The sequence below is a fragment of the Clinocottus analis genome, unplaced genomic scaffold (assembly GCF_023055335.1).
Source record: "Clinocottus analis isolate CAN_PGR_092001 unplaced genomic scaffold, fCliAna1.0.p SCAF_12, whole genome shotgun sequence".
Classification (NCBI taxonomy): domain Eukaryota; kingdom Metazoa; phylum Chordata; class Actinopteri; order Perciformes; family Cottidae; genus Clinocottus; species Clinocottus analis.
Window position 1 is genome coordinate 405,393 of NW_027175843.1, and position 25,181 is coordinate 430,573.

Below are 25,181 nucleotides of genomic sequence, written 5' to 3' on the forward strand. Positions count from 1 at the left end.
CATCAGTGTAACAGACACACAAAAGGCCTCCAGTTAGTCCCAAGAGTACTTTGTACTGCGCAGCAATAGTTCCTCATGTTGAACTAATATGGCTTGTATATAAAAAACAACTCGTACCCTCAATTGTACAACTGTCACACAAAAGTATTTACATCCAAGGAGACAGAAATAATTACTAAAAATGAAATGTGTTAAATTACAGTCTTTAAAAATCCTACAAGATAAAGTATTGACAATCGTCCGTTAGTGAAACACCTGCACAGGTACAACATGCAGGAAGTCACTCGTTCACAGGAGCTTCACCAGGTGCGCTGTGCTTCTGTGCAGCCGACACGTCGAGGCTTCACTGTCACTCCTCTGAGGACGGCTCGCCCTCCATGAGGTCCATGATCAGCGTCTGTGGCGTCTGCAGCTTCTCTCGATGGGACGCGTTCACATCTTGGGGTTCCACTGCGGCCGCCTGAGCAGAGGGTTTCTGGCGGCGTGGTCTCTGGGTTCGGCGGCCCAGCCCGGAGGCGGCTGCTCGTCCTCCTGAGGCCCGCCTCCAACGCCACCAGCTGATCCCCGTCTGTCGTCCACGCGGCGGTGAGGAAGTGGAATGTGTGGACGAGCGGCGGCGGCGGCGGCGCCACGCCCCGACCTGCCGCCGTCCGGTTCCTCCCCGGCGCTCTCGTCCACCATGTTGACGGCGTGCACCTCCGTCAGCGTGTCCAGCCGGCGCAGAGGCATCATGGCTCTGGAGGAGGAGCGCGAGGGCTGGCCGAACCGAGAGCGTCTGGAGGGGAACGCCACCTCCGACATGGTTTCCTCATCTGGGACGAGACGACGCGATGAGGAAGAAATCATGAAGTGATGAAACCTCAATGTATTAAACCTCAATGAGCTGCAGGCGGGTCAGCCAAACGGTGTTAAAATGCTAACGTGTGCATGCTAACAGTACAGCTGAGGCTCATGGGAATGTCATCGGTTTTGCTGATATTTAGTCTTAAATTTAAATTCATCTTGTGAAGGGATGTGCATGTTTGTTAAGGTCATAGCTCCAGCTTGGCTAAAAAAAACACCTGATCCAGTTCCAGTTTCTGAGAAAAAACTAATCTTGTGTTTACAATAAGTGTTCCCACCTTAAAGCTATGCAAGAGACCTTGAAATGGAGGAAAGCTAAGAGAAGATAATCCTTTATTGGTCCCTCAGTGGGGACCTCAAGTGTTTTCTGAAGCTTACCCGTCGGCCTCACGGGGGGGAACTTTGAATCCAGACTCTTCCCAGCAGGAAGAGAGAAGTATTTGTGGGATTTGGGAACCACCTGATGACAACATGGGAATAACGAAGCAGAATGAAAAGAGAGAGAGAGAGAGAAAGGAGAACAAAGAGTCAGTAATGGGAATATAGAAAACAAACTTGTTTAATTTGGGACACTTTTCATCATCGCTGAGATAATTAACCTGCTTAGGTTCAGTTCTGTCCTCACTTTGAACTGAGAACATACTGTCTCCGGCTCATAATGCAGTACCAAGTACCTCGAGTACCTCGAGTACCTCAAGTACCTCGAGTACCTCGAGTCATCGCCAGCCTCAGTAAACGAGCCGCCTGCTTACCGATGACTGGAAGCTGCCCGGTCGGATGCTGCGGCGGATGCTGGCGTGGCGTCTTATCAAGATCTCTCTGCTGTGGCTGTCGTTGGGCAAGGCATGCTTCGTCGTGTACGCCACCGTCTGGTTACAAGACCAAAAGGTACAAAATACATTATTATTATTATTACTAGACAGCCGATTGAGACCTGAAGGGCTTGCTGCTCTCAGATGTTGGCATGCTGGACGTGTCCAGACGTGAAACATCAGCCAGGACGCCATTATTTACTGTGAAGGAAACTTCACTGTTAACTCGCTCTCAGAGGAGCCGGCGTTCTTTAAAGCTCGGATTACTCAACCAAAACTAGACCACGCCCGTCTGGTCTGAAAGGGTCCGTGTCTCTGTTTGACCTCTGTTCTCTGGAGACAGATAACACCGAGCTGAGCAGCAGCTCGGCCCAAAGCAAACACTGAGAACACTGAGAACAGTCTCATGTCAACAACAAGACAACAAGAGATCAACATCAGTTTGAACGTTCATCTAATAACACGTCTAATAAATATAAATGTTAAATTCCAGCACGGAGCTCTGAAGACAAGCAGATAAGAGCAGAAGCTGCATGTTCATGTCCACACATTAGAGCGTCTCTGTGGGTGATGTCATCGCTAATGGAAACAGTGCTGCAGGTCACAGTGTGTGTGTGTGTGTGTGTGTGTGTGTGTGTGTGTGTGTGTGTGTGTGTGTGTGTGTGTTTAGGCAAAGCAGCTCTGGCTTTCGGTCCTGCGGGTGAACACATGGTGTGTTTGGTGAAGGCGTCACAGGAGTTTGTCAAAAGGAGATGAAAATAAGATTTTACATAAGACTTCCTTTTCATGTAACTAGAACAAAGGATGTCAGGACTCCTGCATGTGGAACAAGTCCTCCATTAATGCAACTCTGGAAAACTTGCTTGAGTATTATGTGAAGAAGAAATGTACTCGTTTTGCAGAAATTACTTTTGTACTACTTAATATCCTGATCACCAGTTTAGTCAAATGCAGAATTTGCATTCATTTGTGTGGAACCTTTCTTCTACTATTTGCTGTTTTTATAAAATATTAAATTATTTGACCTTTTTAAGACCTAATAAGAATGAACCATGTTAAAATAAATACAGGAGAAATGTCTCTTTGTGAAATGTGAAATCTAAAAAGTGTTAAAGATCTAGTCAGAGTAACAACAATGCACTTTATATTCAATAAGCGTATCATTTGCTGCCAGGTGTATGGAGTAGTAAAAACAATAATGCAATATTTAACTCTGAAAAGTAGAAGTATAAGATAAATATAGTAAAGTACAAATATCTCAGAACTGTACTGAAATGTATATTTAAATACGAGTTACTTTCCACCACTGAGGCAAAACAAGACTAGACAGAAAAAGGGAGAAAAGTCAAATGGCGAGTTTTCCTGCAGGATTATGGGATGTCTCACCCGCTGCCGGATCCGGTACATGTTCTTGGACAGGAGGTCGTGCATGTGCTTCAGGTCCGGAGCCGGGAACTTCTTCCTGGGTTTCATCTTCTCCTCACTGGAGACAGAAGAGAGAAGAAGTTTTCTCTCTGAACTGCAGAGACGAGGTGTTGTGATGGAAACATGGTGATACGAGAGCGCCGTACGACAGCGAGACGATGGACGGAGCGGCGCTGACGTCTCCGGACACGGTGTCCAGGATCTCCATGGCGTTCTGCAGTTCCAGCTTCTTGTAAAGCGCCACGATGCTGGACTCGGCCCGGTTGTCCCGGATCAGGATCTTCCGCAGGACTCGATTGTTGAACTTCATGAACCTGAAACAGAAAGAAAGTTATCGTTAAATATATTAAGATGGACAGTTAATGGCGGTTAAAGAATAAGTCAACACGTTCGTGTTATTGGCAATTTTTAGTTGTCGTCGTAAACCACAAACTCTGCTGGAGAGAAATGTCCAATTCATTCTGACTACAGTGTGAACATGAACCCATTTCAACTCTAAATTAGGGTTTTCACAAAAATAGATGAATAAATATGAAGTTATTAGTTACTGCAGGAGAGTACCATGCACCAAAGCGTCAAAGAAAAGTCAAGTAAAACATTTCAGAGCTTTAAGAAGAAAAGCAGAAGCAACTCGACACCAAAGTCTGACGAGCCGTCAACGTTCACACAGTCTGTGTTTTGTTTGACGCTATTGTTCACAGCAGAGGAGGAAACGGAGAGCCGGGAAACTGAAACCGCCGTCGCTCTTCCAGTTTCACAGCTGATTCTTCCCCTCCAGCGTGACGAAGCAACGAGTCCTTCACGTCGTGACAGAGGAGGTTCTTACTTGTCCTTCCAGTAGAAGTGGCTCCACTGGCCACAGAGGTCCTCCAAGCCGGCCATGGTGTGCTCCATGAGCTGAGGGCCACAAGAGAGCCGTTAACGCTGAATAATGACAATAAAACACGCAGCGAAACACATTGACGGCAATGAGCAGCGCACCCGGCAGTGAACCTCCACGTTGATGGTGTCGAGGTTGCGGTTGGTTCTGCGGACGTTGATGAACTCAATCAAAGGCCGGATGCTGATGCCCTGAGGGGGAGGAAGAGAACCAGGACTTTTACAATCTGTCAGGAGATGGAGCGCTAAAGACATTAAAAGATAAAGAACCAAGAGGCCGGACTGCAGCAGCAAAACTGCCTGTTAGACATTATTTTAATCAGAAATTGAGCTGCAGTGCGAGATAATTATATGCAAAACCCACAAAAAAATGATAGATAATGAAATTAATTCTGGATAATGTCGTGAAAAGATTCTCTCTGACTGAAAGCATTTGATTCAATACCAAGAAAAGTTCAAAAGAAGCCGGCGTGAAAGGTCTGGAGTGTCTCCTCTCACCTGGAGGAAGACCGTGAAGAGGATGACAGCGATGGTGGCAGTGATGAAGAGCTGCTTGCGGCCGATGTTATCAGGAAGAGTGAAGACCAAGGCGAACGAAATTGCACCTCGCAGGCCACCGTAGGCCAGACCAAATTGATCTTTCAAGTTAAACGGGATGGTGCGGAAAGGGTTAATGATCTGAGTCAGCACCAGGACGCCTGAAGCAAAGACGGAAAGAAGAGCGGCGTCAGGATGATACTTAGATTATTAATCTGCATCAATGTTGTGTTTTTGTACACAAGAGCGATTTATTATGAAGAGGATGGAAAACTGTTCAGCTGCCGTCTAGTGTTGTTGTTGTTGTTGTTGTTGTTGTTGTTGTTGCATCACAAAGCCAAAAGCTTTTTAAATGTTTTGATATTTTAGATGAACAGTAAAAGAGTTTTCTTGTAGTCAATGTTCTTTACTGAAATGTTCTTAATGCTCGTCAAAGCAGTGGAATGCATTTTCTTTATTATATTTTAAATCTGACACTGCTGATTAGCAGTCTCCTTCCTCCTCGCCTTCATTGCAATGAAGCCAATCAAAGTGTGTGTGTGTGTCCTTGAGTGTGTGAGCGGCACACACTAAACATGGACCGGGTCGTAAACACTTTGCTTCGTGGGCTAACCCTGCGGTCCTGATGCAACAGGACCCCCAGACGGCGTCCTCACCCAGGCCCCTCCACACGAAGGCGAACAGCAGCGTGAACAGGATGTAGCCCCAGTTCCACTCGTGCTCCGTCGTTATGGTCACGACGCCGAGGAAGAAGAAGATGAGGGTCTCAGAGATGGAGCCCAGCATCTTCACCACGTGGCGGATGGTCGTGCAGGAGCGCTGGGAGACGTTTTCCTCCACGTAGTACTTCATGGTGAGCGCGCAGGTCACGATGCTGCAGGGAAACACCACGCATGACGTCCATGCAGCACCGGACCGTCTGCCTTTTAAATATCTAAACCAGGGCGATGTTCAGATCTACTCACGCCATGATGGAGGAGATGGCGAAGAGCTCGGCCACCAGGTAGGCCAGGTAGCTGTACATGAAGATGAAGAGCGGCTCGATCTCTCGCACCTTGGACGTGAACCTCGTGGTGAAGGCGGCCGTGAAGCCGAACAGGACGCCGAAGCCCATCCCGCCGAGCCCGACCACGAAGAAGCGCGCCACGCCGAGGAAAACGTCCACTGGCTCCACCACCGGCATCTCCGCCACAAAGTTGAACATGTTGTACAACACCTGAAAGCACACACACACACACACACACACACACACACACAACCATGAAGCGCTCATGTTGACGCACACAGTCCTCTCTGTGCACACACACTGCGAGGTCGCGGGTGGTGTCAGGGGCTGCGGCCTCTCACGACACAGTTGCAGATAACAGAGATTTGTTGGAATATTTACTCTGCGCTGTTTGCGATTTGATAATCTCATTTCAACAAGCGCCCGGAATGAGTCACGGGAACGCGGCAACAAGCGGCTTTGTTCCTTTTCCTCATGTTCTCACAGAGAACCAGAGCTGCTGCTTCAGGTCCACATGGAGCCGTCTGACTGCGCTGACTGAGGCTTCAAAGAAAGACAACGGTAAAGTATGTGGAAGACTGAAGCATTTTAAATGACACGCTGCATAGAGCACATTTAATGCGGTCGAACACAACCCAGGAAAAGACCAGACCAGTTCCACATCTTGTCAGTCTCCATTTGTTCCCCAATACACTTGACTTTGTTCCTTTAGAAGGCAGCAGTATGTCCTGTAACAGCTGGGCATTGCAGTGAGAGGAACATGCCAACAATGAGGCACGAGGCAACAAGCGTTGCTGGTTTTCAAAGATCCTGACACAATCTGCAGGGCGGAGCTATGAACTCTGGGACGTCAATGTTCAATAACAGGATCCTACTGGACGTCTCCGCCATCTTAACCCCGACGAGCGTCACCAGCTCTCCCCTGGCGAGAGGCCGCGGTGCTTATCGGAAGTTTTTCTTTACTTTTGGCAAACGTTGCATATTGTTGAACGGGTTCAATCCTGCAAAACAAAACGCCTTCCGTGCAGCCCAGAGCTGGAAATGTGTGTGTTCACGCTGTGCATCAGCTCTGCCACTGTGTACTAAACAAAAAGGAACACCACCGCTCAGAGCAGGGCGTCGTAGGCGTTGGTGTGTGTGTGTGTGTGTCTGTGTGAGCGAAACTTGAGCACGAGTTCAGTAAAGTTCCAGACGATGTCCTGTGTGTGTGTGTGTGTGTGTGTGTGTGTGTGTGTGTGTGTGTGTGTGTGTGTGTGTGTGTGTGTGTGTGAACTCCTCCCTCACAGCCAAAGCAACAGGAACCTCACAAACTGGTTTGGCAGCATCTGAGCCAACGAGCATCCGCGGCTCCGCTCTTCCTGCAGGCGTCCGGTTCTTCTCTCTCACAACATGACTTCACTTCCAGCTTTGAGTGTTTTTATCTGTTCAATCTTGCCAGAGCACAGACACACATGATGTCCTCATGCCGGCACACTAACCCGGAAAGGAGGGAACTAACTGTTCAGTATCCCGAAACCTGAGCCGAGCCGTTAGAGAAAGAAGAGAAAAGCTTCAACAAAACAATAATGGATCTGCAATTTTCATACAACAGCGGTCGAGGAATTAGGGATCCACACTGAATGGTAGGTGGAGTCCTGATGTGGGGAACAATAAGTGTGTGATTCTGACAACAGCTGCACTTTCCCAATGAACCTTTATTCAACCCTCCAGCTGCAGGGCCCGTGCTGGACTCCTGCAGGGCCTCCAGGTGGATCCAGTGCCTTCCATTAACACAACAAGAACAGTTTGTAACGACACCTTGCTCATTGTTCTCTGTGTTTTCATCACAAGCAGCAGGAGGAATTTAAAGTGGACCAACGCGTTGCAGAGTCTCAGTTTAGAGTGAAGACTCAACACCCTGACCCCTGACCCCCGGTGAGGCCTCCGCCTCGGCCCACTCACCACAGTGACGGCGTCGTTGAAGAGGCATTCTCCGAACACCACGATGTAGAGCTGCTCGTTCACGGACACGTCCTCGAACACGCTCAGCACGGCCACGGGGTCCACGGCCGAGATGATGGTGGCGAACAGCAGGTTCTCCTGGAGGTTGATGTCCTGCACGCCGAACGCCTCGATCTGGCAGATGGCGAACAGGGACATGCCGATGCCGATGCTGTTCCACAGCGTGCCCACCACCGCGAACCACAGCACCTGCACACACAGACAGGAAACACACACGTTGGAGAAGAAGACCTGGAATCCGGCTCAGGGGAACTGCGGCCGGTCGGCAACGGACCGTGCCGATGTTCTCGAAGAAAGGCCTGGTGGGCATGAAGTAGCCCGAGTCCAGGACGATCGGGGGCAGCATGTAGAGGAAGAAGACGTTGCTGCTGAGCACGGCAGGCGGCTCCTCGTGGACGGAGTGCATGATGCCTCCTACGATCAGGCCGATGGTGATGAGGAGGCAGGACTCCGGCACCCAGACGGTGATCTGTTTGTACACATGGAAACCTGAGGAAAGAGATTTGGTTCAGGAACATGGCCGCCTGAAAAGGTCACACCATGATCAGAGGCGTGGATATTAGTCCATCACTAGAATTATGTGTTACTGTTATTCACCAATTTTTGCGAATGAAGCCAGCAGCACCCACATGGTGATCTCAAAGGGGATCTGGATTCGAGGGTAATCCATTGTAAACACGGGCAGGTTCGCCTTTTCCGCGTCTGGAAAGGCCTGCGGGCCATTGTCGGGGTTCACCGGCGGCAGGATCGTGACACCGCCGGTTGGCTTGGGAGGGACCTCTCCTCTGGAGACGTGCACGAGACCCGAGCACGCGAGAAGGATGAGCAGAACTCCCGCTGGACTCGGACAGCTCGACTCCATTGCGCACCAACGCAAAGCCGCGAAGACGTGAATATCAATCAATGCATCCACGTGCAGGCGAAACGGGATGAAAACAGCTGGTAGGAACACGCGCAGCTTCTCCTCTGGAGGTGGATGGTGTAAACCTGCAGTCACTCCATCCCCCACAGGCACGCGGTCCTCCTCCGTCCTTCAGCTGCGTGGTCCGCAGAGCTCTCCTTCAGACTGCCGGACAGCGCACCTGTACCTGCTCTGCGCGTCCACCTGTACCTGCTCTGCGCGTCCACGAGTTCCGATACAGGCCGGGCACGGCCGCGAGCTCCGCTCTGATTGGGTGTCACCTTGACGCTGATAGAAAGGGTGTGTCCGCGGTGAGTCCGCGAGCCGTTCAGGGACCACTGAGGAGTTTCGGTGACGCGAGTTTCCTGAACAACTCGAGTTTCAACTTTGTGACTCAAGAAGTTTCACAGATTTATCTGAAGTGGTTCACACCGCAAAGGTTAAAAAGGACTAAAGTTTGCAGAATAAAACAAATTGAATAATGTGAAGCGTTTGTTTTATTCCTTTAAATATGAATTATTTAATCAGCTGACCTCTTGAATGCTGAACACGTGACCTCTGAAAGGAGTTTCAGCTTCATCTGTCTCAGCATGAAGGCACATTTTCACAAGAAATACAAAACAATCAGGTGTAAATGTTTGTATTAATCAAAGTATTGTAAGATATGTCAATATCAGAATGAAGTATCTCTAAAACATTGGTAGTTATAACCAGTAGAACTTTACAATGAAAGTTGATTTAATAACAATAATGTTGGAAACATCTCATGGTTTTTAAATCACTTTGAAAGTCTGAATGTTGACTTATTTTCATGAGGTTGCCTTTCAACTCAAATATTGTGATTTCCACATTTCCTTCAAAGAAATTGTTTACTAAATGTCGCAAATGTAATATTTAGAATCTAATCATTTTAATTCATTGAACATATTGACATTATTGATATGTGTACTGATGTTGAATCTCCTTTTTAATTTAATTTAAAAAGGAAGTCCCACTTTCTTTGGACCCTCATCTTGACATTACTCTCCTTCAATTTCTGAAATGGATCTTTTATGATAAACAACAATATAAAAAACGTATTTTTTAAAAAAGAGCTGTTTCATCCAGGTCAACAGTGAGTATTTATTATTCTCATCCATCGTGACTTTTGCTTCCTTCGTATTCAAATCACAGAGATGTTGTAATTTGAGTCAATGTGCAAATACCCACGCGTCCTCACGCACGCCCCCTACACAGCGGCAGGTTGTGTGCAGTGACGGCAGCGCTTCTGCAGACCGGGCCGACAGCGGCCCCCAGCGGCGGGAGGAGGAACTGCGGCCGGCGGAGCCATTACGTCTCTGTGTGTCAGAGGGAGTCAGGGCGAGTCCTGACTGCAGACATCGTCGAGCAGCAACCAGGACGCGCATCACTATGAGAAGACACCTTCACGTCTCTCTACACGGTATGACACCTTTACATTTGTGTGTGTTTCTCTTGTGACATCTCGTCATTTCTCGGTGTGTCGAGCGCGTTTGTTCATCCCGGCGGATGCTGACGCACAGAGACAACAGCGGCTCGCAGCAGGAGCGGAACAAGACGTGTTTACAGCCTCACGGCCACATCTCAAATGTCCATTTGTCTGTTTCTGTGTGGTGTGTGTTTCGGTGTGTGTTGCTCTGTGTCCTGCTGCACCATGCGGCAGCGCACCGAGCATCAGCAGACATCATGACGCAATAGTTGTTATTGTCCGAGTGTCAGAGGATAAACCCACACTAGAAGTATAATGTGTTACTGGCCAATGGTGCCATAAATAGATTCCCATTGGGCAGCTCTGGTGCACACACAGGCTGCCAGGAGGACGGGATGACACGCTGTGTCACGCAGACACACAACGGCTATAGAAGAGTGTTCATGTAGGATTATGGAGATAATGTGACATATATGTGTGTTTTTTGTTGTCATGCACGTTACGTCCACCGGATGTGTTGCTCTTGAAGCAACGTGTCACGCTGTCAGGCCTCCAGAGCAGAGAGGATTACAGCTGATCTGCTGTTTGTTTTCACTCCTTTCATGATGGAGAGGAACGAAATTACCTTTTGTGTGACTCGCATGCAACTGTCTCCTCTTTTTCCGTCTGTCTCTAGCATCTGTGTGTGTGTGCGTGTGTGCGCGTGTGTGTGTGTGCGTGTGTGTCTGTCTGTCTGTGTGTCTGTGTGTATGCTGATGTGTGTGTGTTGATGTGTGTGTGTTTCTCCTGATCCCTGCAGTAAAGACCCGCCTATTGTACAACTCTGTGTGAGATCCTGTAGCATCATTAAGGAGAGTTCATTCATCATCATCATCATCATCCTCATCATCAAAGGTTCCTCAGTGTATTGCTGTCGTCTTGGAAACAAGAGCGTTACTTCCTCCTCACACGTGTGTGTGTGTGTTTGTGCGTGTGGATACATGTTTCCCTCTTGGGGTATGAAGACTTTTGCATATTCTGCTCCACGATCCAGAGCGATGTGCAGCTGTGTGACGTCGTCAGGCGTCCACGTGTCCATGAAGTAGGCGACTGTAGATCAGACTCAGGGCGGCGGGTCAGCTCGTCGGCTGTGGACCGAACCACCGGATCAATAGATTGAAACGGAGAAGGACACACAGGGGAAGAGGAGACGGCTGCACAGCACAAAGCTGCAGGGATGATGACAACGCAGGAGAAGGAGGACATTCAGGGAGATTTAAAGGGATGAGGAGGAGGTGAGTTAAGGATGAGGACATGAGAGAGACGCTGCAGTGCAGCCGGTGCTGACAGCGTCTGCAGGGAGCCAGCTGTGCGCTAACTGGGTCAGTGTTGCGTCCACATGTTCCACCTGAACCCTCTCCTCCACTCCTACTCGCTCACTTGCATCCTTGCTGCCTGCATACTTTCTTTTCTTCTTCTTTTGTTGAAGCTGTGAAACCATCGCAGCCTCCCACTGACCTGTTTCCTGTCTGGGGTCAAAGGTCACCTTCAGGGCGGCGACTGTGACGCTGGTCAGCGTTCAGCCTTTCTGCTCAGCGGCTCTCCATCAGTGCGCAGCAGCCAATCAGAGATCAATCGTTTGTAATCGAATAATCAATTCAAGTTATTTTCAGCTTCTCATGGAAGAGAATGAGCTGCTCTGATAATTATAATAATAATGCGCTTCATTTATTTAACGCTTTTCATAATACTCACTTTACACAACATTTGTGCAATAAAACTAATAAAATAATAAAACAAATAAATAAAAACAATAAGAACATCCACTTTATAGATTAACTGATTAGTCAGGAAAATAATCAGCTGTTTAATGAATAAAAAAAGAAAATGTTAACATTTTCATTTATTTTACGATTGATTGATGTGATTAATTAATTAGTAATTTATTCCAGAGAATGTGACAGGATGTCTTCACTGTCCATAGATATTCAGATATATCTATAATAATGTAAAATAAAAGTTCTCGTTAATCAGTTTTACGTCCCCTGATCAATGAATGAAGACGTTCCCGCTCCGCTCTGCGGGCGTTTTGCCCTCCGTCACGCAGACTTGGGGGCTGACATGAGGAAGCCTGAGGAACATGAGGAAGAGGATGATGTCCTGCGGCCTCCATCAGATCTTCATCAGCTCTTCATCAGCTGCTCTGTGTTTCCTGGAGAGCTTCCTGCAGCTTCCTGCAGCTTTGAAGCGCCCACGCGGCGTAATGAGGCAGCGCATCGGCGCTGTGATTGTCATCAGTTCTGGTCTCCCACCAAGCTGCCAAAACAGAGATTACACTGGCAGCCAGCGTCACGCTCACACACCCTGTGTGTGTGTGTGTGTGTGTGTGTGTGTGTGTGTGTGTGTGTGTGATATATGCAGATGACGTTGAGTTCATGAGCGCGGTGCGTGACGTCAGAACACATTCACAACGTGTAAAAATAGACCTCCAATGGCGGAGCGCTTACACATGAATGCACAGTGGTACACACACACACACACACACACACACACACACACACACACACACACACACACACACACACACACACACACACACACACACACACACACACACACACACGCGCGCGCACACACACACACATTTGTTCTCCTTTTGTCAGTGTGACGGCAAATGAACAGAATAAACACAAAAGGCAGAAAGACACTCACGATACCAGAGATGCTCTCTGAGAGGCTGAGAGGGAGAGACAGCTGATCACTGAGATTACACACACACACACACACACACACACACACACACACACACACACACACACACACACACTCACAAGCCTGTAAGAGGAAATGTTAACAGGAATTGTAAACATTCACCAGTTTGAAGCCCCGTTCCGTTGTGTCTTGCAGAAACAGAGGATCAATAATCTGACAGATTGATCGTCTCGATGCTGATTCTCTCTGACTGCACGCCAGCGTTCACACTGGGCTCAGCCTGCGTTTCCTCTCTCTGGTGCTCATTTAACACGAGCAGCTCGACGCTGTGGCTGTGCAGCGTCGTTCAAAATGAGCGTCAGACTTTAAATCATTCAGCGAAGGTTGCACCTGGAACGGTTGAATAATGTGAATTAAAAGTGATTTTATTTAAATATCTGTCAGATGTTCAATACGGAGAGGTTTGAAGCATTTCTAGTCAGTTTCTTTAACATCAAGTCACTGTTTTAAAGCAGCATATTCACAAACTGCACGTCAGATCACATCACATTTGGTATTTATATTCATCTTTGGTGATTTCAGTGACCTCCCTTTCCTCAGGTCAACATGTCATGAGCACTAAGTCAGAGTATCACAGTACATTCATGTGACATTTTCATGTTTCCAGTGTTGCTCAAGGATTTGAAAAATGGGGCGTCAGAGAAAATCCATGTTCCTGGAAAGAAATCCTTCTGATTTGAATGACTTATTGTTATTTAGTTCACAGAAGGAACAACATGTACACACAACACATACGTCGTATACAACCGTTTAGTGTGTGCGTGTGTTGTTGTGGCTGCTGGAGGAGCTCTGATTTCATCATGTGGAGCGGAGTGGTTTAATGCATTCAATGCACTCCTTATAGATATAGATATATAGATATATATAGATATATGTGTGTGTTTGTTTGCTGTCAGTCCTCCACAGCACCAACAGGAGACAGGAGGTGACGACTCGGTGCTGCAGCGTCTGTTTCGCTTCCTGCAGCTGTGAGAAGTCTGATTTGTGTCTCTGCTTCTATTAGCACATGAGACGTCAGCCCTCACAGGAAACCACTCAGCGCTCCATCCTGCTCCTCTCAGGGCGGAGCCTCGTGCCAACACATCCACCTGCTGGTGATTCATGGCGTCCACCTCGCGTGTGGGAGCAGTGAGACGGCGGTGTCGTGGCCTCCATGCTCAACACCAGCAGCTCTCTCGTTCCTCTGCCGCCTCAACGAGGACGACGCCGGTCCGTCCGGTCTGATCCTCCGGGGGTGGATGGTGATCACTCCGTCGTCTTCTTCTTCCAGGCCCATCGTTGGTGAACGCGTGAGCGCTCGACGCACGAGGGGAACCAGACGGCGGCTCAGAGAACGGACTTCAGCCCCTTTTCGCTCTCGGCTCCGCCCTCGGCTCCGCCCGCCACCCCGCCATGTCCGGGAAGGAGCGCAGCCCCCGCCACCGGCCGTGGTCGGTCTACCGGGCCAACACCTTTGATCTCTCGGCTGAGATGATGGGGCTGGCTCTCTCGGGTAACTAAGTAACTGCTCCCATGGTAACCTGTTTACCACACCGCCGATGAAACGACCGGCGATAAAACATCTTCCCTTCTTCTCTCCATCCTGCAGGAAACAGTCAGGATCCAGACGAGCCCGTGCTGGAGTTTAGCGTGGGTAAGTTGAAGGAGACGAGTACGAGGTAACACACACACGACACGGGGACAACAACACACACACACACACACACTCACACACACCACCTTGCTGGTCTTCGTGGTCTATAAGGTGACGCGTGTGCAGGATTTGCCCTTTTTTTTCCGGTGAAATGAGTTGAGGATGAGGACCATGAATGCACCGCACACACTGGCTGTGTGTGTCAGCGTGTGTGTGTCAGCGTGTGTGTGTCAGCGTGTGTAGACAGAGTCCGCTTCGTTCACACACTCGGCCTCATGAGTGGAGGTAGTTGAGCGTGAACAACCACTCGGGCGCGTGTTGTCTGATGCAGCTCGTTGCTCTTCGTTGCTGCTCACAGGAACACACGAGCATCTTTATTCATTATGATGCGTTTACTCAACAGCTGTTGTGGTAAACACTGAATAGAGCACCAGATATTCATTAAGCTCCAGATAAAACATGGGCATGTCCTCTAGAAATGCACATTAATGAGGGTTTTTAGAAAGGAAAGGCAGATGAATGCAGCGTTGGTATGAATATGCAACAGTTTGCTAACATGTTCACCGTATTAGTTTAAATTAATAATATATCAATATTTACAGCTGGCCAGAATTAGGCAAAACACATAATGTGATGCTTTGGATGATGTTGACACGAGGCCACTGATTGGCTGAAGAGTCATTTGTGTGCCACGACGTGTTCAATGTGTCGTTGTTCAACGTGAGAGCATCCCTGTAAACAACTGAAACACACTGCGTTACAGTTCTCTCATGGAGGATTAGCATCCCACCGTTAAATCCCACCGTCTCTAATCCTGTGTGTCTGTGCAGCCTGCAGCGAGCTGCTCACGCCCTCTCTGGACCGGAAGCCCACCAGCTTCGTGGCCATCAGCTGCACCACGCCGCCTCAGGCCTTCTGGACCAAACACGCTCAGACTGAAATCATAGAGGTGCTCCAGGGTTCTCTTCCCTCCAGCTTCCTTCCTGCCGCTGCAGACGACACACCCGTTCACCTCCTTCTGTCTCCCTCTGCGTCCAGGGCACCAGCAACCCCATCTTCCTGAGCAGCGTGGCGTTCTTCCAGGACTCTCTGATCACGCAGCAGACTCAGGTCAAGCTGTCTGTGTACGACGTGAAGGACCGCTCTCAGGGAACGGTACGACGCCGCCGCTGTCTGAGTGTGTGTGTGTCAGCCGGTGAAGACGAGTCACGTCCACTAAATCCTGTGTGTGTGTTCATGTGACAGATGTACATGCTCGGGTCAGCCATGTTCTCTGTGAAAGAGCTGCTGCAGGACAAACACCACCGGCTGCACCTGATGCTAAGGTAACAGGCTAACACGACACACATCCCTCTTCGGGCGACTGCACTTTGGGTTTCGGGGATGTTTGATTTCCTCTCTGCGGGTCAGGTCGGCGGAGAACAACCGCGTGGGCAACATCACCGTCATCGCCTGGCAGATCGAGGAGAAGCGCGAGCAGAGAGCTCCTGTCGCTCGGCTGCAGAGAGGAGACACCGTGAACGGACGGGTGAGCGTCTGCAACATCAGCTTTAATATTGATATGAGACTCACCAGCGACACTTTTTTATATTCGATTCAGTGAAGTTATTGTTCTTGCAAAATAATAAACATGCAGTTCCAGCTTCTGCTTTTGTCTGATGTGATGGAACAAGTTTCTGTCTGTTGCTCGTACAAAACACACAACAATGACGTCACATAAAAGTGTGATTTTAACCCAAATTATGAAAATAATGTGCTGATTAATTGGTGATAAATATAAAAGTAGCAGACCGAGAAGATATCTTCAACCTCGCATTGTTTTGCCCGTCTGAGCATCACCACCCTGACTTTCATGACATGTTGTGTGTGCACGTGTGTGTCAGATGGTTCTCCCTGTTGATGAAAGCCTGACTGAGTCCATGGGCATCAAGTCCAAGTCCTCATCTCTGTGTAAAGACCCGTTGCTGAAGGCTGGTGAGTGTCCGTCCATTTGAACTAGATATCAACCTGCAAGCGAGCGTCCAGTAACCGTCTGCGCTGCGAGCTTTGTGACGGTGACGCCCGGCTGTGTGACGCCCGGCTGTGTGACACCGGCTGTGTGACGCCCGGCTGTGTGACGCCCGGCTGTGTGACGCCCGGCTGTGTGACGCCCGGCTGTGTGACACTCGGCTGTGTGACGCCCGGCTGTGTGACGCCCGGCTGTGTGACACTCGGCTGTGTGACACTCGGCTGTGTGACGCCCGGCTGTGTGACGCCCGGCTGTGTGACGCCCGGCTGTGTGTCGCCCGGCTGTGTGACACTGGCTGTGTGACGCCCGGCTGTGTGTCGCCCGGCTGTGTGACACTGGCTGTGTGACGCCCGGCTGTGTGACGCCCGGCTGTGTGACGCCCGGCTGTGTGACGCCCGGCTGTGTGACACCGGCTGTGTGACACCCGGCTGTGTGACACCGGCTGTGTGCTCTGGTCCTCTTCAGTGTTTGGGGGCGTCATGTCTCGGATGTACCGGCTTCCCACCACCGACGGGAACCACCTGCGCATCCTGGAGCAGATGGCGGAGAGCGCGCTCTCGCTGCACATCCCTCGGCAGTTTGTGAAGCTGCTGCTGGAGGAAGACGCCGTGAGGTAAAGTCTGAATGTTGTGGGTCAGATGAACGTCTGTGCAGAGCAGCAGCGACGCGTCACCGCAGAGCGATGTCTAGCTCACTGGGTCTGGTTGTTTAAACTACTCGACCGGCGAGTTTCACCTTTTACAGCCTTCGTCTTTTTATTTCTTTCTCTTTTTCCTTTTTTTTTATTTAACTTCTCGTGCACGGCTCATACTAACATCAACAAGTGCACAAAAGTGTAAAAAAACACATATTTGTGGTATAGTTTAAGTTGTTTAATTTGGGAAAAGAGAAATAGTTCATTCTTCATCTTGAAACCAAGAAATAAGGAAAAAAAAGAAAAAAGAAATCTACATAAACAGCTGTGAGGTCATCGGCTGGATGTCTTCATCCTGAATGTGTGTGTGTGTGTGTGTGTGTGTGTGTGTGTGTGTGTGTGTGTGTGCAGGGTGTGTGAGCTGGAGGAACTGGGCGAGCTGTCTGCATGCTGGGAGAACCTGCGGAGGCAGATCATCACTCAGTACCAGACCATCATCCTCACCTACCAGGAGACCATAAGCGACCTGCACGAGTACAAAGGTGAGCAACACAAACTGCACACAACAACATTTAAACTGCACCAACACAATGTCCAACATGCATGCCAGAGTCAGTCAGTCGCACTGCGAGCTTTGGGTTTGATGTCTGTATTCAGGGAAGGTCGAACGTAAAGATGCTTCTGAAGAGACTGTAGTGCCATCTAGTGGTGTGGCTGCAGATTGCAACCTATTGAATCGCCCGACGCTGATCTGTTTTTTTATTCTGAGATGAAAACACCGTCTTAGTTTCAGGAGATTAAACAATAGTGAATACACATAGTTACATTTCTGCAAAAGGTCCCTGAAAGATTCTCACATGATGGAAAGAGTAGAATTCAGTGTTTTTGGAGCTTAACCTTCATTTTGGGGCTGAGCTTCAGTCTTTTCCACAAAACAAAACAAGTTGTCTCTCACAAAGGTCAATACTCAGTTGTTGAGTTCTCTATTAAGTTCAATGTATAAATGCAATAACCAATGCAACAGCTTCCATATTTAAACTTGTGTTTACAGATATAAGAAACCTTTCTCTTACTTTCTGCTCAGGTCCTTCTTTTAAGTCCAGCACCTTGAAAGCTGAGAGGAAGTTGGAGTTTATTCCCACTAATCTGCACATCCAGAGGATGAGGGTGCAGGGAGAGTCTGGCTATGGTGAGTATTCATACTGCAAACACGTCTCAACAAGGTTTTACTACCATTGTTTGGTCTCTGTCTCATTCCCTCGTCTTCGTGCGGTCCTCCTGCAGACCGGACGTACGATGTGGTGAGCATCGGCGCTCCTGCAGCTCATCACCAGGGCTTCAAAGGCTGCGGCCTCCGAAAACTACTGCACCGCCTTGAAGAAGCCAGGAAGACGTGAGTAGAGGAAGAACAGACACCAGCAGCGAAAAGCACAGGAGAGTTTGATTATACGAGTGATTAATTCATCTTTTTGTTGTCGTTTTGCTTCACTGAATCAGCACTTTTGAGGAGGAAAGGTGAGGTGAAGGAGTGTCCTGTAAGATTCTGCTGTGTTTTAGTGGCCGCTGTCTCTTCCATACTGATCGTCTTCATCTCTCTCTTCACACCTGAAGCTCTGCTGCTTCTGGCTCTAAACGAATGGCCTACCAGCCGCAGGACGTCGTGAAAGCGAAGGAGCTGATCGCTCAAATAAACACTCTGAAGACACAAGTGTGTTACTACACCGAGCGTCTGTCCAGAGCCGCCAAGGAGCGCTCTGCCAACGCTCTGGAGAGAACGCTGGCCATCCTGACGGAGAAGGTAGAGGATGAGGACCATCATCCGGGGCTGAGATGTGCAGATTAATCCATCGAACTCTTTCACAACGTCTGCTTCTGGCTTCTTCCACCTCACTGTTGATGTTTTAATGTCCACACGTGTTGTCTGAATAGAAATGAGAAGCAGTCCTTTGGGCTAAAAATGTTTTTAAATGAAGTTTCTGCAGCTGAGTGGAGTAAAACAAAAGTACTGATAGAATACTGTGCAACAGATAAAACAGAAATGTTTTCAGTTTTGCAGACACAATAAGCGTCACCGACGTACTTAAGCCACAGAAACACTGTCGCACGAAGATATGTCATTTAATTTAATATCTTTTGGCACCATCGCGTCTGCTGCTGTGTCCTTTAGTGAACAGAAAGTTGTATTCTGCATTTTCTCCCTCATTTTAAAGTCTCGGTTATTAAACTTGAAAGAGCATTTTCCCCCTCAGAGTAACTTTAAAGCTCGTCCACGCTGCGGCGTCTCACCAGCCTCCATGTGTCCCTCGTCCTCCTGCAGACTCGTCAGCTGGTGACGGTGTGTGACTCCAAGCTGCTGTCCTCGGCCATCCTCGCGCTGGCGTCCGCCCGCCCAGAGTCGCCTCAGCCGGGCGTCCCGTCCCCGTCCTCGCTGTCGCCCTGCTCGCGCTCCCCGTCGCGCTCGCCGTCCCGCCACCCCGCCTCCCCGTCTCGAGCCGCCACCTCGCCTTCTCGCCTCGCGACTCCTCCAGAGGGCAGCGACGGGAGTAAAAACAAGCGCTCCTCCTTGCAGGCGGACGTGCACGAGGAGGAGTGGGTAAGAGAACGCCCCGCTGCCTTCTGGGACGCCGGTGTTCATGTGTTTGTGGACGTTAACGTGTCTTGTGTTTGTGTGCAGGATAAGGTTTGGCTCAACGTGACGAAGAGCCTGGAGAGTGTGATCCAGAGGGTGGACGGGCTGCTGCAGAGAGACAAGCTGCAGAGCGACAGCAGCTCGGAGGACGTCTTCCTGCTCGCCAGCGAGGAAACGGAGAACACGAAGAAAGGTGAACAGACTCACTGCTGTCATGAGGTAGAAACCAGCATCATCATCATCATCATCCTCTCTCCAGATGCCTGCATGCCGATCTCAAAGGCTGCTCCTCCTCGTCGTGCTCACCGCTTCAGTGTTGCTGCAAGTTTTGATTATGAAATATAATGTCGTGCAGAAGATGAATCTTGTCCTGATCTAAACAAACTCTCTCTCACTCGTAGACATCAGCCCAGAGGTAGAAAAAACATCCCCAGGTGAGAGTTTAAATGATACGAAAAAGAAAAGTCTTCCTGCTATTTGATTATTGTTTGAAATGATAAATTATGGCTTTATCAATATTGTACAAATATTTAAGAAAAGAAAAAGATGCATTTAAACATTATGTTGTGAATTTTAACTGATAACAAAAGAAGAAAATATTTCTACAAACGTGTCATAACAAATGTGCAAATTGAAGATGTTTGCAAAACCTGCTGAGTTCAGTGTCTGCCCCTCCCTGTGTGTGTGTGTGTGTGTGTGTGTGTGTGTGTGTGTAGCGGTGCGCGTGGCGTCTGCAGGCGAGTGGACCGACGCTCTGTCCCCGCTCCTCTCCTCGCTGACGGACTCTGCGTCTCTGATGAGCGACAAGGCCAAGAAGGCCATGGTGTTCCTGCTGATGCAGGACGGCGCCCCCACCATCGCCATGAGCCTCACGCTGCAGTACCGCCGCGACGTCGTCTTCTGTCAGACGGTCCGTCCTCGCGCGTCTTCCTCGACCTCCCCTCCCGTGTCTCTCACGCGTACGTGGGCTTTAAGGAGAACACGACCGCGTTGATGCCAGTTGTGCTTCTTGCAGCTGTCGGCGCTGATCTGCGGCTTCGTCATCAAGCTGAGGAACTCGCTCTGCGACGGCGGCTTCCTCAAGCAGCTGCACACCATCGGCTTGCTGGTGCAGTACGAGGGCCTGCTCAGCACCTACGGTAACCTCAGCCAGATACACGGTCCTCATGCTCACACCGAACGAGACCTTGATTATTCACAGTAGACTCTGTGAGATCGGCTCTTCTGCTTCTGCCTTTCAAAATAAAATACAGCCCTCAGCTCAACACAACTCGTGTCGAGCCTGCAGAGGGAAGCAGCTCATTGCAGCCACTAACACTGGCTCACATATCTGCACTAGCTTGTTTTCTTTGGCACAGGTTGCACGTTATTGTTATCTTGAAAAGATATTCAGTGCAAAACAGTTTCATTGCAAGCAAAATACGCTATTTTTTGGGCCAAATATTAGTTATTTTTTCCACAGATAACTTAATTTATATTGTTCTAACAAAGTTAGTTTGTTTTTCTTTGTTCTATTATTTGAAAAAGCACAGATGGAGGAGTCACAAAAAGTTAATTTAATAAAAATTCAGCATAACTTTTCACTGGAATCTGTCCAGCATGTTTTGTGAGAACCAAACCATAAGATTCCTCCCTGAGGTGATGACGTCAGTGTCCTCTGTGCTTCCTCTCTGTGATGCCTCCTCATGTCCTAAAGGAGAGGAGCTGGCCATGTTGGAGGACATGAGCGTCGGCGTGATGGACCTGAGGAACGTCACGTTCAAAGTCACTCAGGCGACCTCCGGCTTCGCCCCGGACATGCTGCCGGTCATCACGGGGAACAGGAACGGCTTCAACGTCAGGGTTCCCATGTCCGGGCCCATGTTCGACACGCTGCCGCGAGAGATCCAGAACGGGATGCTGCTGCGCGTCCAGCCCGTCCTCTTCAACGTGGGAATCAACGAGCAGCAGACGCTGGCCGAGAAGTGAGTCACTGAGATCTGAGGACGAGGGAGAGGAGGAAGGAGGAGGAGGAGGAGGAGGAGGAGGAAGGGAGAGGAGAGGAGGAAGGTAGAGGAGGAAGAGAGAAGAGGAAGGAGGAGAGGAAGGGAGAAGAGGAAGAGAGAGGAGGAAAGAAGAGGAGAAGAGGAGAGGAGGAAGGAGGCGGAAGAGAGAGGAGGAAAGAAGAGGAGAGGAGGAAGGAGGCGGAGGAGGAGGAGGAGGAGGAGGAAGGGAGAGGAGAAAGGGAGGAGGAAGGAAGAGGAGGAAGGTAGAGGAGAGGAAGGGAGAAGAGGAAGGGAGAGGAGGAAAGAAGAGGAGAGGAGGAAGGAGGCGGAGGAGGAAGGAAGGAAGAAGAGGAGAAGAGGACGGGAGAGGAGGAAGAGGAAGGGAGAGGAGGAAGGGAGAGGAGGAGGACGAGGAGGAGGAAGGAAAAGGAGAGGAGGAGGAAGGGAGAGGAGAGGAGGAAGGGAGAAGAAGAAGGGCGAGAAGGAAGAGAGAGGAGGAAGAGAGAGGAGGAAGGGTACCAGAGGGGGGAATGGTAAATGTCGCTGGATATGTACATCCAGGAGGTTGAAGTAGAGCGGTGACATATAAAGTGTGATCGTCATAAAATACGTCAACTCTAACATCTGGAGTGTTGGTCCAGGTTCGGGGACACGTCGCTCCAGGAGGTGATCAACAAGGAGAGCATGACTCGCCTCAGCTCGTACTACGACCAGTTCAAAGAGGTCCTGCCAGAAGACTGTGAGTCCTCCTGCGTGATGCAGACACTTTTCTCTGAAGGAAAGCGTATGTCCCTCTGGTGTAACTCACCTCTCTGCTCCTCTGCGCCCCCTGCAGGCCTGCCGCGCTCCTGCAGCAGCACCAGTGTGACCGAGCTGCTGAAACAGCTGAGCCACAACGTCGGCGCCAAGCGGAGCAAGAACGTGGAGATCTTGTGGCAAGCGGCCGAGGTGCGCCTGCCTCTCCTGTCTCCTCCGTGTTTATGCACAGGCTCCGCCTTCCTCCTCTGACGTCTTTTTCTCACCCCTGAAGGCTTGTCGCCGCCTGAACGGAGTGCGCTTCACCAGCTGCAAGAGTGCCAAGGACCGCACCGCCATGTCCCTGACCCTGGAGCAGTGTCAGATCCTGCAGCAGGACCACGCCCTGGCCCCGCAGGTCTTCTACCAGGCCTTGGACTGTATGCGCAGGTCAGCCCACGACCACGAAAGTCATGAATCTGCATTCATATCTGTGTCATTAGAAAAGTAAATGATGCACAGCTTGTGCTTCTCCACAGCGAGGGCTGCAGGAGAGAGAACACCATGAAGAACGTGGGATGTCGTAAATACGCCTTCAACGCTCTGCAGCTCAAGGCCTTCCCCAAACAGTACCGCCCTCCAGAGGGCACGTACGGGAAGGTGGAGACCTAAGCGGACCCCTCGGACCGGAGGAAAGACAAAAGACTGAAGGCGACGATGATGATGATGATGATGATGACAGCACCACACCAACAAAAAACACCAAACACTAAGTGGAACAACAGCTCTTTGTTTTGTGCTTAGTCACTGTTAAGATGATCCATGTCAGAGTGCCAGTGCTGCTGTACATAGTGTTCCAGCGGTTCCTCTCCTCCAGTAGCGCTAGAACCACACCGTTCACACGTCGGGCCAGAAGACGTCTCTCTGTGTTGCATCGTAGCGGCGTGCAGACGACAGCGTTGCTGCACCACTCGTAGCATCAGGAAGCGTTCAGATGACTCATTTTAACTCCCTGAGAAAGAAGATGTGCAAATGTCTCCGACTTCAGAACGACGAGGTGTTGCACGTCCTCACTGCTTTTATTTGATCTGATCAGATTCAGTTTCACTCATATGCAAAACCCAGACTTGCATTGAGTTGATCCTACTGGCTGACACAGTTATTTATTGCCACAAAGCTCTTCCTGCTTCATGGGACGCGTTGCAAACAACAGTGCCCGCTGTTTAGGAAACAACTCAAACTTGTACTACATGTGTTTCTGTTTGTGTTAGAAATGGTTCACATACGGGGCAGGGAAGTATAAAAGTATTGAGAAACGCACAATCCACTGTTGGCTTGACAATAAGAGAAATAAAGAATAATAACACCCTTTAGAACACTTTTTATAAAGGATTATTTCCAGCCCACAGGTCTGATCAGGACAAGAGGGGACACATTTAGGAAAATGATTTTTTGCAAATTTCTCCTATAAATATGTTTTAAAGTAAGAGACGTCGTCTTTCTGCCACGTGGAGCCGCTCCATGAGACGTTTCTCAGCTTTCCTTGATCAGACCCTCAGGTCAAAACACGTCTTTGCTTCTTAACTTTCTCTGGACCCAAAGTTAAAGTCTCTCCTTCCATCACACACATATCCTCCACTGCATCACTATATCAGCTCAGCTCTCCTACATATCTCACGCCACTTCCTGCCGTTAGTATCACAGCGACGTCTCGTTGCTTCTGCTGCTGCTGCGCTGGAAGCATCGACGGGTTCACAACACATCATTCTGTCAACATTTCTCCAGATATTAAAGACACTTCTGCAGGATGTATGCAGCACTATAGCCGTCCGATAGCCCTTCAAACTTTATGGTTTTTTATTCTTTATTTCAGTTTTACAGCACTCACATGAATTATGCAGAACTCTTTGATTGACATTGGATAAAAAAACTTTAAAAAGTGTGTTAATTTAAGATGCATGAAGAAAAGAAAACTACTACTTTATGCTATTGCAATTGTATACTGTTGCGATTACCCATGAGCACCTGGTGTTGTTTCTGAAGTGAAATAATGCACATTGTGTTTTTCTACCGTCAACAACACATCATCTGTTGTCGACCTCCTCTGTCAGTTTACCAGCTCCGGCCTCCAGTTTACTTAATTGTATAAAAGTTACATAGACAGAAATGTTATTTTGCTTCCAGGTATTTCTGTTATTTATGGCTGTTTTATTTCTCTCCGTCGCTACTGAGGTGAGAACCTCATCCTGATAACTTGTATGCACACAGATTGGACCTAGAAGTTACTTTGAGAGCCTGCACCCACAGAGCTGTGACCTGCAACTGAATAAAGGCTTGTCAATGCCAAGAGAGCGTGTCAGTGTATGAAATTAGAAAAGATGGTTTAGACTTTGAGCTTTTAAATTAGTTTTCAGTATTTATTCATGACTGATGCTTCATGTGGTTTCAGCCTCACTGTTTTTAGTTGACGCATCAGCGTCAGTCAAATTATTTAGTTTTCATGTATGAGCTTAGAAATAGAGATCTCAACAATATTAGTATGTTTTTTAATTAAACAATTTTTATTTAGAAAAAACAACAATAAAAATAATAACAATAGTGAAACATCAACAATATTAGCACCATGGATGAAAGGAGAAATATACATTTATTTTCCTTTAAAAGGTTGTGATGCTTTATGTCTTTGAATGCAGGTGATCATCAGCACAAAACACTTTATTTACATAACTGGTGTTATGAATTGCAGCAACATTCAATACTTCAAAACCTACTAACTGTAGCTCACCGAGGACGCTGTGAAATTTAATTTAGTCAAAACAAATCCCACCGCGGGGACTGAAGGCCCAATATTTGTAACTCTTATGAATAATTATACTGCCATTACAACTAAGAATGTATTACATTATTATTATTACTGCCTACAAAACAGTTACAGAACATCATCAGTTGAACTTC

General features: G+C 48.7%; 2 protein-coding genes across 2 annotated transcripts; one reads left to right on the forward strand and one right to left on the reverse strand.

Moving 5' to 3' along the window:
- Positions 1-432: 432 nt before the first annotated feature.
- Positions 433-8,365, reverse strand: slc9a2 (solute carrier family 9 member 2). Its single transcript, XM_068571905.1, has 13 exons — positions 8,101-8,365; positions 7,778-7,992; positions 7,444-7,692; positions 5,462-5,712; positions 5,153-5,370; positions 4,458-4,657; positions 4,062-4,151; positions 3,907-3,977; positions 3,227-3,394; positions 3,042-3,138; positions 1,596-1,712; positions 1,222-1,303; positions 433-812 (listed from the first exon to the last, which is right to left on the reverse strand). The coding sequence occupies exons 1-13, from the start codon at positions 8,363-8,365 to the stop codon at positions 433-435; spliced, it is 2,403 nt and encodes an 800-aa protein (XP_068428006.1).
- Positions 8,366-9,730: 1,365 nt separating this feature from the next.
- inpp4aa (inositol polyphosphate-4-phosphatase type I Aa) lies at positions 9,731-24,548 on the forward strand. Its single transcript, XM_068571904.1, has 24 exons — positions 9,731-9,845; positions 13,873-14,094; positions 14,191-14,235; positions 15,066-15,184; positions 15,274-15,390; positions 15,481-15,560; positions 15,646-15,763; positions 16,119-16,209; positions 16,709-16,856; positions 17,289-17,419; positions 17,962-18,066; positions 18,162-18,270; positions 18,375-18,392; positions 18,489-18,675; positions 19,195-19,470; positions 19,552-19,699; positions 19,908-19,940; positions 20,223-20,416; positions 20,522-20,645; positions 21,203-21,470; positions 22,133-22,230; positions 22,327-22,439; positions 22,522-22,676; positions 22,766-24,548. Exons 2-24 carry the CDS (start codon positions 13,995-13,997, stop codon positions 22,896-22,898), a joined length of 2,910 nt encoding a protein of 969 aa, XP_068428005.1. The 5' UTR covers positions 9,731-9,845; positions 13,873-13,994; the 3' UTR covers positions 22,899-24,548.
- The last annotated feature ends 633 nt before the right edge of the window (positions 24,549-25,181 follow it).

Coding starts and splice junctions, on each gene's coding strand:
- slc9a2 (XM_068571905.1), bottom strand. CDS start 8,365: ATGGAGTCGAGCTGTCCGAGTCCAGCGGGAGTTCTGCTCATCCTTCTC. Junction 7,993..8,100: donor GGCTTCATTCGCAAAAATTG/GTGAATAACAGT, acceptor CTCTTTCCTCAG/GTTTCCATGTGTACAAACAG. Junction 5,713..7,443: donor TCAACGACGCCGTCACTGTG/GTGAGTGGGCCG, acceptor GTGTGCTTTCAG/GTGTTGTACAACATGTTCAA.
- inpp4aa (XM_068571904.1), top strand. CDS start 13,995: ATGTCCGGGAAGGAGCGCAGCCCCCGCCACCGGCCGTGGTCGGTCTAC. Junction 14,236..15,065: donor CGTGCTGGAGTTTAGCGTGG/GTAAGTTGAAGG, acceptor GTGTCTGTGCAG/CCTGCAGCGAGCTGCTCACG. Junction 16,210..16,708: donor AGACCCGTTGCTGAAGGCTG/GTGAGTGTCCGT, acceptor GGTCCTCTTCAG/TGTTTGGGGGCGTCATGTCT.